The sequence below is a fragment of the Phacochoerus africanus genome, chromosome 15, assembly GCF_016906955.1.
Source record: "Phacochoerus africanus isolate WHEZ1 chromosome 15, ROS_Pafr_v1, whole genome shotgun sequence".
Taxonomy (NCBI): domain Eukaryota; kingdom Metazoa; phylum Chordata; class Mammalia; order Artiodactyla; family Suidae; genus Phacochoerus; species Phacochoerus africanus.
This window is the reverse complement of record NC_062558.1, coordinates 104042158-104057470: the sequence shown is the minus strand read 5'-3', so window position 1 is coordinate 104057470 and position 15313 is coordinate 104042158. Positions and strand designations below refer to the sequence as shown.

Sequence of the window (15313 nt, the reverse complement as noted above, 5' to 3'; positions counted from 1 at the left end):
AATTTAGGGAGACATGTACAGTAATTTTCAAATTACTTTGAAGTGTGTCAAAAAATAAGATATTGATGGATAGAGAGTGAAATTGATAAATATATAAGAAAACAATGTTAAAATGCTAGTGACAGAATTTAGGTGGTGAGTGTGTGTGTGTGTGTATACACATTCTCTATAAAATTCTTTTAACTTGGTTGTATTTTTGAAATTTTCCATAATAAAAAAAAAAAAATCACCTAGAAGACTCCTATCTCATCCCCACCCTTCAACCTGAAAAATAATTCAAAACATAATTGAGAACTCAAATTCCTCAGTAATCAATCCTGTGACCACTAGTGTGTTTTGAGACACTGTGCAATTCATATTCAAGGAATCAGAGACTATCTGAAGAGGAGTATACTGTAGCACTTTCTCATTTAATCTAAAAGTAGCCTATAAAGAATTAGTCTCCATGCTTATGGAATCTGAAAATCAACTTAAAATGCTCGGGGCAATTAATCTATTTATTCATGTACCAAAACCCACTGAAATATGAATTACATCTGACTGAAAATTTTATTTGGGTACCACTCTGTGTCAAGATTAGGGTGACCTACTTGTCCCGATTTGTCTGGGACCTGTTCAGTTTTAGCATTGAAAGTCCTGTGTTCCCAGAAATCCCTGAGTCTAGGACAAACCTGGATGGTTGGTCACCCTAGTCAAGATTATTTCACCAAGTTTCACACCTCAAATTTAATACGCATCCAGATCTTTAAGTAATGCACCACATGTAAGAAAAGAGCAATCAATGAAAAGTTATAGAAGAGAGAGACAAATGAGATATGCCAAGCAGTCAAGCAGAAATAAACTTTATTTTTTCAATACTTTACAATAAGAAGGATTGAGATTACACATTATCAAGAATTTCCCCCAATTCAAAGAGAGGTAACACAAAAAGAAACTATAAAATTCTACAGTGATCCTTGAGTGGAAACCCAAGGAAGGACAGATTAGAAAGCCATTCTGCAAAGTTCATTTAGAAAAGAGCCTCAGAGGCCCCCAGGGGAAAGGGAGCTCTATTTCTTTCTTCTCCCTTCATTAGAGCAGCTCAATTCTGCTATGTAATGAATTTCTACCAAAGATTTTGTCTGAAGCAAGCAAGGATCTATGGCTAAAAACTGGTAATTATTGAATTAGGTGACTGTTATTGCTTCCAGTCTGAGATGCTATGTATAACACTTACTGAGGAGCTTTTTTTCAAAGTTCCTCAGTAAGCAGTGACTTTTAGCTTTGATGAAAACCTAATCATTCCATGAATAAAATGTACTGTGTACAAATGCCAACTAACAGTAACTTCACAATATGAGGAGTTATATTTTTAGTCAAGTTATTTAAATAATTTATTTCCTACTGTTCCATGTTCTTTGGCCTAGTCATGAAATAACAGAGGGTAAGAGGCTGTGGCTGGGGTAAATAAAAGGAGTTATCATAGTTACCAAGGAACAGAAGATGCCAGAAGAAAATCCTGGAAAGATGATAGGTCAGGATAAACGTGTCTAGCTGGGAATACTCTGAAGAGTATACTGTTAGAAAAAGACCTGAAGGATAATGTGACCAGAGCTGGGTGTGGTTAAAAGGAAGGGAGAGGACAGCAGAAAATGGCACAATATTGTAAATCAACCATACTTTAATAATTAAAAAAAAAAAAAAAGGAAGGGAGAGGGTAGGATACATAGGAATAACACATCTTTGAGTAAATCCACAGACCTTCTATCAAAAAGATATAAAAAAGTATCTGCAGGACTATTTTAAGGAAAAAAGTTATACTTATGAGAGAGTAAATAGTTTAGGAAGTCAGGCGTTTCATCCCCTAAATAGAAAATAACTCACTGGATTACCAAAGACTACCAAAAATTAAGTATACCTTTGCTTCATGTTTCACCACTACTTCAACAACGTCATTATGTGCTTTCTCAGATGCCACATGAAGAGGAGTCAAGAATCTTAAAGAGAAAAAGCCAGACAATGAATGTAGTTTCCAAAAAATAAAAGCATCAATAATTTTTAATCATTAAAAGCATACTTACTCTTTAGTCTTCTCATTGATGTTTGCTCCTTTTCTTAGCAACAGTTCACATATTTGTTTTCTTTTGGGATATGGAGATGCGGCAGCACAATGCTAGATAATTTAAATTGCAGCATTAATCAAGGACTATACATAACTTATTTTTATTAAGAATATTTGTGTTTCCAATTAAGAACAATCAAGAAGTTATTTAATGCCTTTGTTTCACTTTTGACCTAATTTTGCTCTAAGACTTTCCATTGGACAGAATGTGTAATGATTACCAAATTCTGACAGGGCCTAAAAAGCCCATCAAGTGGTATGTTATTAAATATTTTGATCAAGCTTTATATAGTTGTCCTACATCTGTGAAAAAGTTACTACTGCTCTGATGAAAACTTTAAACTATGACCAACAGTCCTTCAAAACTGTTCCCAAAGAGTGTGGTGTTTATGGTAATTTTTAAAGGTTAATAAAACACCCCAATGGTTGGGATTTCTTTATATAAAGAAATAACAGAGTATGCATCAGCTCTGGATTATACTTGGTAAAAACACTAATGGAAGAGCTGACAAATTGGGTGGTATTTATTTCTCTCTCCATGAGTTGCTCCTGCAGAATAAGGATCTGACCTGTTTGGTAAAATCAGTGATAGAAAATGATACACTCTGAGTTGGAGGCTGCAGGATCTATGTCTATGATGCATCAAGGAAGAAAGGGAACAGGAGGCAGTGACTTGACAGTTTTAAACCCATTAAGCATCTCATGATCATGCACCAGATCTTTGTCTCCCCAACATCCAGGATTATAACCACAAAAGATGTTCAATAAATGTCAGACTAAGTGAATGACTAAATCAAAGTATGAATGTTAAGTTAAAACTGAAACCTGAGAATTCATGGAATTGTCAAGCTAAACTGTGCACACATCTAAACACAGTACATATGAAATTTGTTCTCTGATTTTAACCTGTTGTTAATGCTTATCCGATCTTTAAGACTTTGTTTCAGATTCATTTTTTTGATGGTGTTGCTATCACAAAAATCATTCTTTTGCCCTCAATAAAACCATTTGTAATTGGTGAACATAGTTCTTTGGGTATGTTTTGAATTATCACCCCAGGATATCTATCAGGATGGCACAGAGAATGGAAATAGCTTATATGCAAGAATTCTTGAGCTCATCCACTTTAAATTGCACATTTGCTCCTTTGCCCCATCCTGTTACAGGCAGAGCCTGTAAGCTTTAGAAACCTGGAAGACACTGCTTCTGCAACACAACTACCTACCAACAGTTTCAACTCTTTGTATGTTTTAAGGTTAATAACAAAAATGAGTGGTTTAATAGCAAAGTACATAGGGGAAAACAACACATAGAATTAACTTATCAGACCAGAAAATTTCCCATGTCAGTTTTTCCAAGTTTCTCTGTATTGCCTTGATGCTGTTATGATTTTGATTTTGCACTGGCATTTCTTATGAGTCTGAAACTGCTATTTTTTTAACATGAATTTTCTTTTACACATAGGTAACAAAAAGGTCTAAAATGCTTTATAGATAGGTTTCCACATAAACTTCACAGAGTTTACATCACGGCATAAGGAAGAAAATTAACTATAAAAGATACGAGGTAAGTAAGGCTACTGTGAGTTAAATCTGTCCCTAGACACATTAATTTACCTAGAGTCATCTTTCCTCACCCAAAGTACATTCTGCAACTCAAAACAGCTTTGTTCCTTTTAAATTTCTACTTCAAAGGTAGTCTCTGATCACAACATTCCCTTTTCTGTCTTCTACCACTTACCCCTACTAGCTCCCATTCTTTTCTGACTGCTTCTCCATTGACTGCCTGATTCTCACACTTTGTTACAGCATCAGGGTTGATATTACCTCTATCAGGGAATAGACTCCTTTCATAGATACTTTATTCACACAGTATACAGGGAAGATATAGAGACTTTAATTTTGAAAAAACTTACAATACCGAAAGGAAAACTAAGTGGTTCCCCTCGTCCCCACCCCTACCCCTACCCCTAGGCTGAACCCATGGCACTTAGGAAGCGTCTGGGTCAGAGACTGAACCTGTGCCACAGCAGTAACCTGAGCCGCTGCAGTGACAACTCCAGGTCCAAAACCTGATGAGCCACAGAGGAACTCCAAAGTGGCCTTTATCTTGATGGCAGAATTTTTTTTTTCAGTGGCTTTCAAATTTTCAGGCATAAATATTTATACTCTTTTAATAAAAAAGAAAATGATATATATAACTATGGTAATAAAAGTATACATATACCAGTATGTGAATAAAATTTTTGTCTGGAAGGATGCTCAAATGAACAAAAGTACTGCCTTTTGAGGGAATATAATGCTGACTTTTTCTGTAATATTTGAAATTTTTTTCTTTAATATCTGCAGGTGTTAATTCTTAAAAACCACATATTTTAAAAACAATGCTATTATTAAGGGTAGGATATTATGTTGGTTATCCTGTATCATTAAAAGAAGTAGGACATTACAATTAGTTGAGCATGTTTTAGTTATTTCATTTTAAAAACTTAAACCTGAAACATTACCAATGCTGTTTCATGTGTTTGAGGATGTTTAAAATTCACCATTTCCAGAGAGAGATGTTTTTTAATTCGTGTGACATCAGCTTCCCGTGCAGCCTGAAGCAATGAGTGGCCTTTAAATTCATCTAGACGAAGAAAAAGCATTTAAATCTGCATGAGAATTATCAAATTTATGGTACTTATCTGTAAAAACATTTTTCTTAAAGTTATTTTCAAAGTTATCTATGAAAGTAGCCAGATTAGGCTCTAAAGAGATTCTCCAAATATAACCACTGAAAAGGGAGACAGTGATACTCCAGTTCGCCTGGGTTATGACCCAATTCACCACCATGTGTATACAAGAGATGTAGCCCATGGCCAACTCGAAGTCTGTTTTGGTCTGATATCTGGATTACTGCAATGCATTCCCAGACCAGAGAGTTCTGAGAATTTGCAAAGCACAGAACTTTTCTCAGTAAATAAATAATAAAATAAAAGGTGATCTCAGTCCCTCTGTTAGCATTATAGCAGTAGCAGATGGTTTTGCTCACTCATCAGCAAACTTGGGACTAGACAAGGTGGATATTACTGATGAACAAATGAAAGAGGATACTTTCTCAAAATTTCTCTTTATTCATGGAACTTGAAAAACCACCCACTATCCTTTACTATTTCAGAATAATGCAAGCTTAACACAAGCTTCTATTTATGTGTAGTAATACTATGTCTGAACTAGGTAGCTATTTCTCAGTACTACATCTATTTCAGTTAGAAAAGCACAGGACTGTCCAGATACCAAAGAATATTAGATGGTAAGATCTGGGGACTATGTTTATAAGATAGCAGTCCTACAAATAACACTTTTCCTTCACAGCAGATAAACACAAAGTCACATCAAAGACAGAAACAAAACTCAAATTTCTTCTTTCCAAAAGCATGCCATCTATAAGACAAACACATATAAAAAGCATTTAACTTGACTTGAAAAAATAAATACAAATACACTTTCTTTTCATAGCTTCTTAGGAACAAAATGAGTAGAAACTTCTAAATGATTAAATGCTACTCTGAACAACAGATATCCATAGCTAATGAAAATACTTTATTATTTTAAAATTTCCAAAAAAACAAACAAGAGAGAAAAAATTTTAGTTTACCAATCTAAAAGCTTAGCTAACATTCATCACTTTATACTTACATGCTAGTCTTTCTTTTAACTGTGGTGTGGGAGCCAAGTCTATGGCACTTTTATTGTGACAATTCAGCAGAGTTGGATCTGCACCATAACTTAGGAGAAGTGAACACACTTCAACCCTGTTCTTGGAAGCTGCCTCATGAAGAGGAGTGAACTGCCACAAGTCCATTGCATTTACGCAGGCACCATGCTAGGAGTAGGGCAGATAAAGCATACATTTAGAGCTTAAATTTTAAGAGGATTTAGAATTATTAATGCTGTGTAATTTAACATCATGCAAGCTTAAAAAGATTACTGTCCCCCAAAGTCACTTTCCGAAGCAATTATTTCAGAAACAAAAAACATTTTTCACCCACACAAAAACAATCACTGGTTGCTTGGCCTACCCACAGTGCCTATTTAACTCTTTTATTGTTAAAAACGGTTAAAAATGAAGCTTTAAATTTAACCTGCATCTTTTCCAGGAATTATTTTTTCTCTTTTCTAAGCTCTAATTTACATATAGTAAAACACAGTTCCTTAAGTATACAGTATGATGAGTCTTGACATATACATATATTTATGAGACCATCACCCAATTCAAGATACAGGATGCTTTCATTATCCTAGAGTGTTCCCTTAAGCTCCTTTTATAGACAATTCTTGCTCCCATTCTGATAACAATATAAGCACTATATATTAGAATCACTTGTTCTTGAATTTCACAAAAATGGAGTAACACAGTACAGACTTGTGTTGCAGGCGACCTACGCCACAGCTGTGGCAACACCAGATGCTTTAACCCACTGTGCTGCACCAGGGATGGAAGCTGTGTCGTTCCAGAGACAATGCTGGATCCATAACCCACTGTACCACAGTGGGAACCTCCATGTCTCGTTTCTTTCGCACAATGTTTCTGAGATTCACTTATATTGTTCTATCAAGTTTGTTCCTGTTTTTGACTACTACATCCTTAAGGGTAGAACTGTTGGATCATATGGAAGATGTACGTTTACTTTTTTTCTTTTTTGGCCACCCCACGGCATATGGAGTTCCTAGGCCAGGGATCAGATCCGAGCTGCAGCTGTGACCTAACCTGCAGTTGTGGCAATGTGGATCCCGAACACACCTGTGCCAGGCCAGAGATTGAACCAGCATCCCATGCTCCCAAGATATTACTGATCCTGTCGCGCGACAGAGGGAACTCCTACATGGTTACTTTGATTACAAACTGCGGCACAGTTTCCAAAATGGTTGTATCATTTTTGCATTGTCATAAGCAATGTTTGAGTTCCAGTACTCCACGCTCTTGCTAATACTTGATATTGTTAGTTTTTAATTTTAGACATTTTCAAGCACTGGAGTTAGATGGACCCCAGATGTTACTTTAGTTCAACTTATCAAATACAAAATCCTTTCCATGGCATTGCTTCAGAAAGCAAACCAGTTACTTCCTCTTTTAGTACTTTCAATGGTGGCAAACTATTTTTCAACTAACATGGCTTTTTAAAATTACTAGGTAACCCCTGACTCTTCGAATTTGACTCTCTGGAAACTGCACCCTTACCTCAGTTAATGCCCTTCATAGCCTCTAGACAGCCTCCCACTCTTCTCTGGTGAATACTACATCTTAGGAAAACACCATTCAGTTTTCCTCAAATCCCAATACAATCTGTCTGATGTTTCACTCTCATCCATAATTACATTCCAAATGTTCTACTGAATCCAAAGATTCAGTTTTACAATAAGCAAAAGAATTAGTTAAAAATGTGTAACATGGAGTTCCCTTGTGGCGCAGCGGGTTAGGGATCCAGCATTGTCACTGCAATGACTCAGGTTCAATCCCTGGTCTGAGGGCTTCCACATGCTGCAGGTGCGACCAAAAAAAAAAAAAAAAAAAAAAAGAAAAAAGTGTAATAATTAAAAGGCTTATGAACTACTTAGAGTATCTAATTATTATAATAAAGTTGTTACTGTGGAAAAATGTATTCTGTGGTAGCTCATGCCCAAAAGGAAGCATAGACGCATTACAAACAAATTTCCTCTTTCCCGTTCCAAGACAGCTGCTGAAGAATGAGCCAAGTTTTAGGGGCAGAATGGGCAGAGTGGGAGAAGTTCAAAGAATGTGGTCAAATACATATGTGAGGCTGGGGGACAAAAAAGAAATGGGCGTGGGTAACATCCTTGGATCTACTCTCAAGGTAGCTAGCGCTTTTAGTAATATACGGTTCACTAAAAACTGCTTTCTGATATTTTCAAGAGTGTTGAAACTTCACCTTTGGCCACAAATTAAGCAGTCAGATGCTGACCAAACAATCACCCACATTTTATAATGATTATCCACCAAGCAGTAAAAACACAAAGAAAACATATATACTATGTATTTCAAGGCATTTTATAGAACTAGAGGAAAAGGGAACAAGAACTAACCTTGACCAGAAGTTCAGTTACTTCATAATGACCATAGGAACAGGCGTTGTGTAAGGGCACCAGATCACTACAATATGAGAGGGGAAGGAAAACCCTGTATTATTACTGATTCCCTAGGTATTTAATTTTAATTAAATGTATACTTAAAAATTTAAATAGTAAATGGCTTACGTGACTGCCTAATCAAAAATGTATAAAATCTAATATGTATTTGAACCCTAAGTCCTAACAATTCTAACTCCCAAGTCTTCTTCAAATCTATCACCTACCTCCCTACCTACCCCCACTGCTACTGCAAAACCCTTAGTCTGGGCCTTTACTATTTCTCCCTGTACTATTATTGAAAGAACCCCCACTTCAATTTATCTTCCAAGCTACAGCCAGATTTTCTAAAAGGTAAATCTGATTCATTTTACTGTCCTTCATTGGTTCTTCCTTGCTTTCAAAAGATGGTTCCAACTGTTCAGCCTGGCATACAATGATCTGACCCTCCCTAGCCTTTCCCTTTGATAAAGGTATACTAAATCACTTGGCGTTCCTTCAATGCCAGACTGTCCCCTGGGTATAAAAGGATAGATTTCCCTCCCTTCTTACTTCCTTCTCTACATCTTTCCCAAACTCAGAGCTCAAACACTGGCTCTTCTTTGAAGCATTTTTATTTGAGATTCTCTAAGATAAATTACTATATTCCTTAATATAAAACACAATTCCTTCATGGCAATGGAGGAAGAATTTTCCACACAGGAAGGTACAATGGAACCTTACAATCCTGACTTATACCTTTAAGCAGCTCTACTTTGGGAATCACTCACTAATTACCACAGACATTATCACAATGGCCTCTACTGAGTGATGGTCACCATGGCTTAGTCTTTGGTTCTAAAAGTCCTCTCCTTAAAGGCTCAAGGCTTTCCTCATTATTTTGATTATATGATTTCTTACTTACCTGAGTACTAATTTCATTTCCAAATATCTACTAGCTACTCCCACCTGAGTTCCCATCAACATCTCATAAAACCAAGATTTCTTTTTTTTTTTTTTGCCTTTTTGCCATTTCTTGGGCCGCTCCTGCGGCATATGGAGGTTCCCAGGCTAGGGGTGGAATCGGAGCTGTAGCCACCGGCCTACGCCAGAGCCACAGCAACGCGGGATCCGAGCCGCGTCTGCAACCTACACCACAGCTCACGGCAACGCCGGATCGTTAACCCACTGAGCAAAGGCAGGGACCAACCCGCAACCTCATGGTTCCTAGTCAGATTCGTTAACCACTGCGCCACGATGGGAACTCCAAAACCAAGATTTCTAAAAGTAAACTCAATGTTTTCCCCTCAAAATAATTTCGCCTCCTGGATTTCAGTACGCATTACCATTGGGTCTCCCTCATTCAGCTTTAGAATCTGAAATGTAGTAATCTCTCTTATTCTTTTGTTTGATCGTGTCCAGATATTCAACAAGTCTTATCCATTCTTACATTTAACAGCTCCTAGCTGCTCTTTTGGCCTCCAGTCTCCTTCCATCTACCCTAGCTATATACTGCTGCCTAAATATGCTCCCTAAAACTCCTCTTTTAGAAGAATCATTCCCTCTGGTTAAGATCCTTCAGTGGCTATTGTGGATCACAGAATCAAGTCTGAATTCCTTAGGCTAGAATACAAAGTCCTTTAAAAGCTAGTTTTTACCCATTTTTTTCCAAACTTAACTTTTATTTCTCCCCTATGTGAATCATCTGCTTCAGCCAAGCTGGTCTAGTCACTTTCTTAGATATGCTGTAATATCTGCTTTAGCATTTTCTCTCAAACCAATTCTCTTGCATAGAGTGATATTTCCTAAACACTATTTTCTTGAACTGAGTCCATGTCAAGTATCACCTCTTCCTGAGGGATTTCCCAAATGCTACAGCCAGCACTGAGCATGTCCTCTAAGAACTCCTGTAGTACTATCTCCTTCTACTTATCACTCCAAACTTAGTAGAGAATTTATATTGTTAGGTATCTCTTCATGGCTGCTAAAGTTAAGCACTATAAGTCATGCCCTTAAGGTTTTAGAACTCAATAAATGTTTATGCTGTTTAGTAAAGAAATATGACTTTCACGAGATTACAGAGATTATCCTAAGGACAATAACATTTCAGAAATCCTCATTTTTGTTCAAATGCTTATTATTACCCTTTATCTTTAGCATGGACATCAGCTCCATGCTGCAACAACAGCTGCACAATCTTTACTCTGTTGTATCCTGCTGCCAAATGTAATGGAGTTGACTGAAATATTAAACAGACGAATTAATGAAATTCAAATAATAGCTAAAAAATAGACATCAAGAGGTAAAATTTCAAAATATAAAACCAGAAATCCAGAAAAAAACTTTATAATAACTTCATTATCTAAATAACAGTGATAATTTGGTTTTACAAAATCCATTATGTATACCAAAGGCATAGTACAAAAGTCTATACGTTCACTACTACTAATAGGAAGAAAACTAAATGTTTACTAATAAAGTTTTACTAAGGTTAAGACTTAATCCAAGTTATTGCTTAAAAAATATCAGCACTTTCGTCAAATGTTTTAAGTTAAAAGATAAACATAATTTCATGTTACCAAGAGATGCATACAAACTTAGCTGCAAAAGGAAGTACCTTTCTGCCATCACTTGCATGGCAGTTGACATTTAATGGTGTGAGCAGAGCCATCATTTTTTCCTCATTGCCACTCCTAGCACATATAAAAAATGTATTAGAATTTTGTATTCTTTTATCAGATCCTATCTAGAAACATGTGACCATTAAAAAAAAATTCTCTTTTAAAAAAGAGTTCGCTTATTGTAAAAATAAATAAATAAATAATGGAGTATTTATGGTACATATTTATTTATTTACTTTTGCTTTCCAGGGCTGTGCCTGCAGCATACATAAGTTCCCAGGTTAGCAGTAAAATGAGAGCTGCAGCTGCCAGCCTACACCGCAGCCACAACAACGAGGGATCCAAGCCATGCCTGTGACCTACACCATAGCTCACAGCAAAGTCAGATCCTTAACCCACTGAACAAGGCCAGGGTTTGAACCCATATCCTCATGGATACTAGTCAGGTTTGTAACCTACTGAGCCACAATAGGAACTCCGATGGTACATATTTATAACACTAGTACATACCTGGCACTTTCCAAGAGTTCATCTTTCTTATATTCACCTGTGAATTAGAAAAACAAAAGAGTAGAAATTAAAAAAAAAATTATTAAAAAGTAATGCCAGTTTTACACATAAAGATGCTCACTGAACTATATTTAAAATAGAAAAATTTATAAGTAAATTTCCAAGAAATGGAGAATGGTTAATCAACACAATACTATGCAGCTTAAAAATATTTATATGGAGAACATGGAATATCTGTGCTATTAAAGTGGAAAAAAATGATTCAATGTTATAAAACAAAATACGACCACAACTGCATGAAAATAATATGCACGGAAAAAGGAATGCCAAGAAGGAAATAAACCAAAATTTTAACAAAAGTCTGTCTTAGGTGGTGATCTTTTCCTCTTTTTTTTCCTTCTCAAATTTCCTAAAACCAATGTTATTTAATGGACAAAATGCATCCACAACTTCATTCAAAATAAAAATAAAACAAAACTCAAAATACCAATATTACAGAAATTATAAAAGATACTCTACAGCATTACCAAATGAATATAACCATTGAATTTTATGAATTCAAACTTTAATACAAAACTTTAATACTTTAAACTTTAAATTAATACAATTTAAAGTACAATAATAATGTTTACTGATTTGCTTAAACAAAATCCTAACTGGTGTCCAATACAAATTGTGTATGGATTGTTGCGCAAGGCTCTTTTGAGCCCCAAGATTTTTTAAAAAGATAAAACTGGGGAATAGCATGGAACAATGAAGGAGGAAACGATCACTGAGTTGTTAGTTACAATAACAGCTCACTTTTTTAGAACCCTTTTGGGGGACTAGTCTAAATCTTCTCAGTAACAGAGAAGAAATATCACAAAGTCCAAGCACAAGAGCTCACAACAGAGCCCCTCAGACTCTTGACTATTAGACATGGTTCTACATGGTTAGTTATGTAGTATACAAAAATTCAGAAAATAACATAGTAGAGAGTTGCTTATGAAGAAACACTCTGATAAGGGAGAAAATATGTGAGGTAGATACCACCATACAAAAAAGCTTGACAGTCTAAAATAAACCTAAACTTGGCCTTATGTATCTTAATAGGCTCCAAGGACATGAATATGCTCTAGTAGAGCACAATAACTGGCACTCTTCATGGTACTGAAATGGGTGTGCCCAGAATTTTGTTTAGAAAAGCAAAGGAATGGTTAGTAACACACAATTATCTATTGCTTCTGCCACCAAAAAGACAGGAATCACAACTTTAAACACACACACACACAAAAGAAAAAAAGCTTTACCTTTCTTAGACAAGAATCAAATGTCAACTGTCCAGACACAGAAAAGACTAGCAACTGAACTGACACTATTTAAAAAATCTAGTTGAGGTCATTAACTGCAGGAAACTGTCTATCTACCTAGCAAGCTCATTCTTCATATTCTTCCCAGAATACTCACAAGAGTACAGAGACTTACCAGTAAGCACTGCTTTGGCAGATGGGTCTGCTAAATCCAATGCTGTCCTTCCATCTGTATTTCGGATGGTTGGCTCGGCTCCATGCTGTAGGAGCACTGCAAAATAACATTACCTTTCAAAACAGTAATTGTGACAATTTGATTTTAGCAAATCATTTTCTCAAAAAATTCTGGTCTGGAGTCTCAAAGTTATTTAAATATTTTTTTCACATATCCTGATAATATGGTAAATGTATTCTGAAGAATATATAAAATATTCCATTATTTAATGTATTAGACACATTTAATAAAGGTCCCCTATGCTCAATGTCAGATTTTTGTTAAAGTGACTAAGGACAGATAGAGTGCATAAGGAACTAAAAAAAGACAAGTTTACTTGAAAGCTTGTTTTCTGTTTTCTCATTCCAAATGAACACTGCCTATCTTAGAAAGATAATATTATCATAACAGGAAATGAAATTTCTAAAGCTATGAATAGCCCAGGAACAGGGATCTGTAGGATTAAAAACAAAAAAAACAGGCAAATAAAAAACCCCACCTCAAATAAATTCTTAAAAAAAATTAAAAGAGATAGAAGAAAAAAACAAAAAATTCCCCACATCTCTATAGAGTTAACGAAGCCCCAATCAAAAATGCTACATTGCAGGGGGTTCCCTTAGTAGCCCAGAGAAAACAAATCCAACTAGTATCCATGAGGATGCAGATTCGATCCCTGGCCTCGCTCAGTAGGTTCGGGATCCAGTGTTGCTATGAGCTGTGGCCGGCACCTGTAGCTCCAATTTGACCCCTAGCCTGGGACGTTCCATTTGACATGTGTGCGGCTCTAAAAAGCAAAAAAAAAAAAAAAGCTACATTACAACCCAAAGCACATAAAAAGAGAAGACTTGTGCCATCCTCTGTACATAATGTTATTGGTTATATAAAGACATTCCAGCACATTCTATAAATGAGGAGCTAAGGAAATACAGGCAAATACATGCCAAATGGGAAGCTCAGCTCCTGTTCTTTGACAGGGTTAATGTTCATTCCACTCTACTCCTATCTACAACAGTGATGTTCAACAGAAACAAAATGTGAGCCATAAAAGTAATTTTAAGGTTTCCACCACATTATAAAATAAAAAGAAATAGGTTATATTAATTTTAACATTATTTAACCCAATATACCTATATACTGTCATTTCAATATTTACACTATAAGCAAAATAAAATGGAGATATTTTGCATTCCCTTTTTTTGTTCTAAGTCTTTGAAATCTGGTATGCATCTTTTCCTTACAATACATCTCAATTTGGAGCAGAGGGCAGCAGCAACTTAACACATAGGAAGCAACTAGACAGAGGTTACTAGGTAATCCTTCAGTTATTTTTAAAGATTACCTAATTTAAACTAAGATGGTGACTTTAACATAAAGTGATTTGGGGTTTGGCAGGGAGAGGTGGGGGGAGAAAGAACAACCTAAGTCTAACACAGAGCCCCAGGACTTTTCCTAGTGCACAGAAATGGCTTTCTATCTGTCTCAAGGATTTCAACCGTTCCTATTTTGCATCAGAAAATACAGGTAGGTAGCAGAGTCCAAAACCTGTCACTCTGTTAGAAAAGTCAAACCAGGTTAATGAAAATTCTCATATAAGCAGCCTTCTCACATTAATTATCTGTCACTGATCAACCTGTCAGGCAAATCCTATTTCATTCATTAAAGTATTCTCAATGACTGATAATTTTTCCTTCAAATGCTCCTTTACTTATTCTGCAATTTCTATTCTCCTCCAACCACCCTACTTCATGCCTTCATCATTTATAATCTGCATTATTCTACAGCTTCTGAGCTAATCTCTGTAATGCCATCTATTCTACTCAGCCCTCTCCCAGATCACTCTTTCTAAAATATACTACTCTCAGCACACTGTCCTCTCCTTAAAAGTCATCATTGAGGCCTAGAGTTAAAGAAGGATCCAGCATTGTCACTACTCTGACGCACTTCCACAGACCACAGCTGGGGCAAAAAAAAAAAAAAAGCCAATGATTCCACACTACCTACCTAACATCAAGCTCCTTAACGAAGTCACTACTTACCTTTCAACATTTCTCCCCAATACTTCCTGGAAAGGCTCAGGAAGGAAGGACTCAACTCCAGTCCAGTCTCTGCACTCATGATCCTCTAACACTGTTCACTTCTACATGGCCTCCATCTGGTTCTTTGTGTGTGTGTTATTCTCAAGAGAATTCACATTTCTAGAGAGGAGAAATGTTCTAGTAGTCTGCTAAATTTTTTTTTTTCTTTTTACGGCCACACCTGCGGTATATGTAAATTCCCAGGTTAGGGGTAGAACTGGAGCTGCAGGTGCCGGCCTAGGCCCCAGCCCCAGCAATGCAGGATCCCAGCAGCATCTGTGAACTATGCCGTGGCTTGTGGTAACGCCAGGCCCTCAACTCACTGAGCAGGCCAGGGATTGAACCCACATCCTCATGGACACTATATGGGGCCATTGAGCCACAACGAGAACTTCT

General features: G+C 36.4%; 1 protein-coding gene across 1 annotated transcript in view; it reads right to left on the bottom strand.

Annotated features, from left to right (window-relative positions):
* Positions 1-15313, bottom strand: part of TNKS2 (tankyrase 2) — a 64212-nt gene that overhangs the window by 31140 nt on the left and 17759 nt on the right. The window contains exons 3-11 of the mRNA XM_047759861.1: positions 12804-12899; positions 11340-11376; positions 10826-10901; positions 10353-10447; positions 8188-8254; positions 5782-5968; positions 4608-4729; positions 2061-2152; positions 1898-1976 (exon numbers count right to left, since the gene is read on the bottom strand). Coding sequence (XP_047615817.1) covers positions 1898-1976; positions 2061-2152; positions 4608-4729; positions 5782-5968; positions 8188-8254; positions 10353-10447; positions 10826-10901; positions 11340-11376; positions 12804-12899 — 851 coding nt within the window. The remainder of the gene's footprint in view (positions 1-1897; positions 1977-2060; positions 2153-4607; positions 4730-5781; positions 5969-8187; positions 8255-10352; positions 10448-10825; positions 10902-11339; positions 11377-12803; positions 12900-15313) is intronic.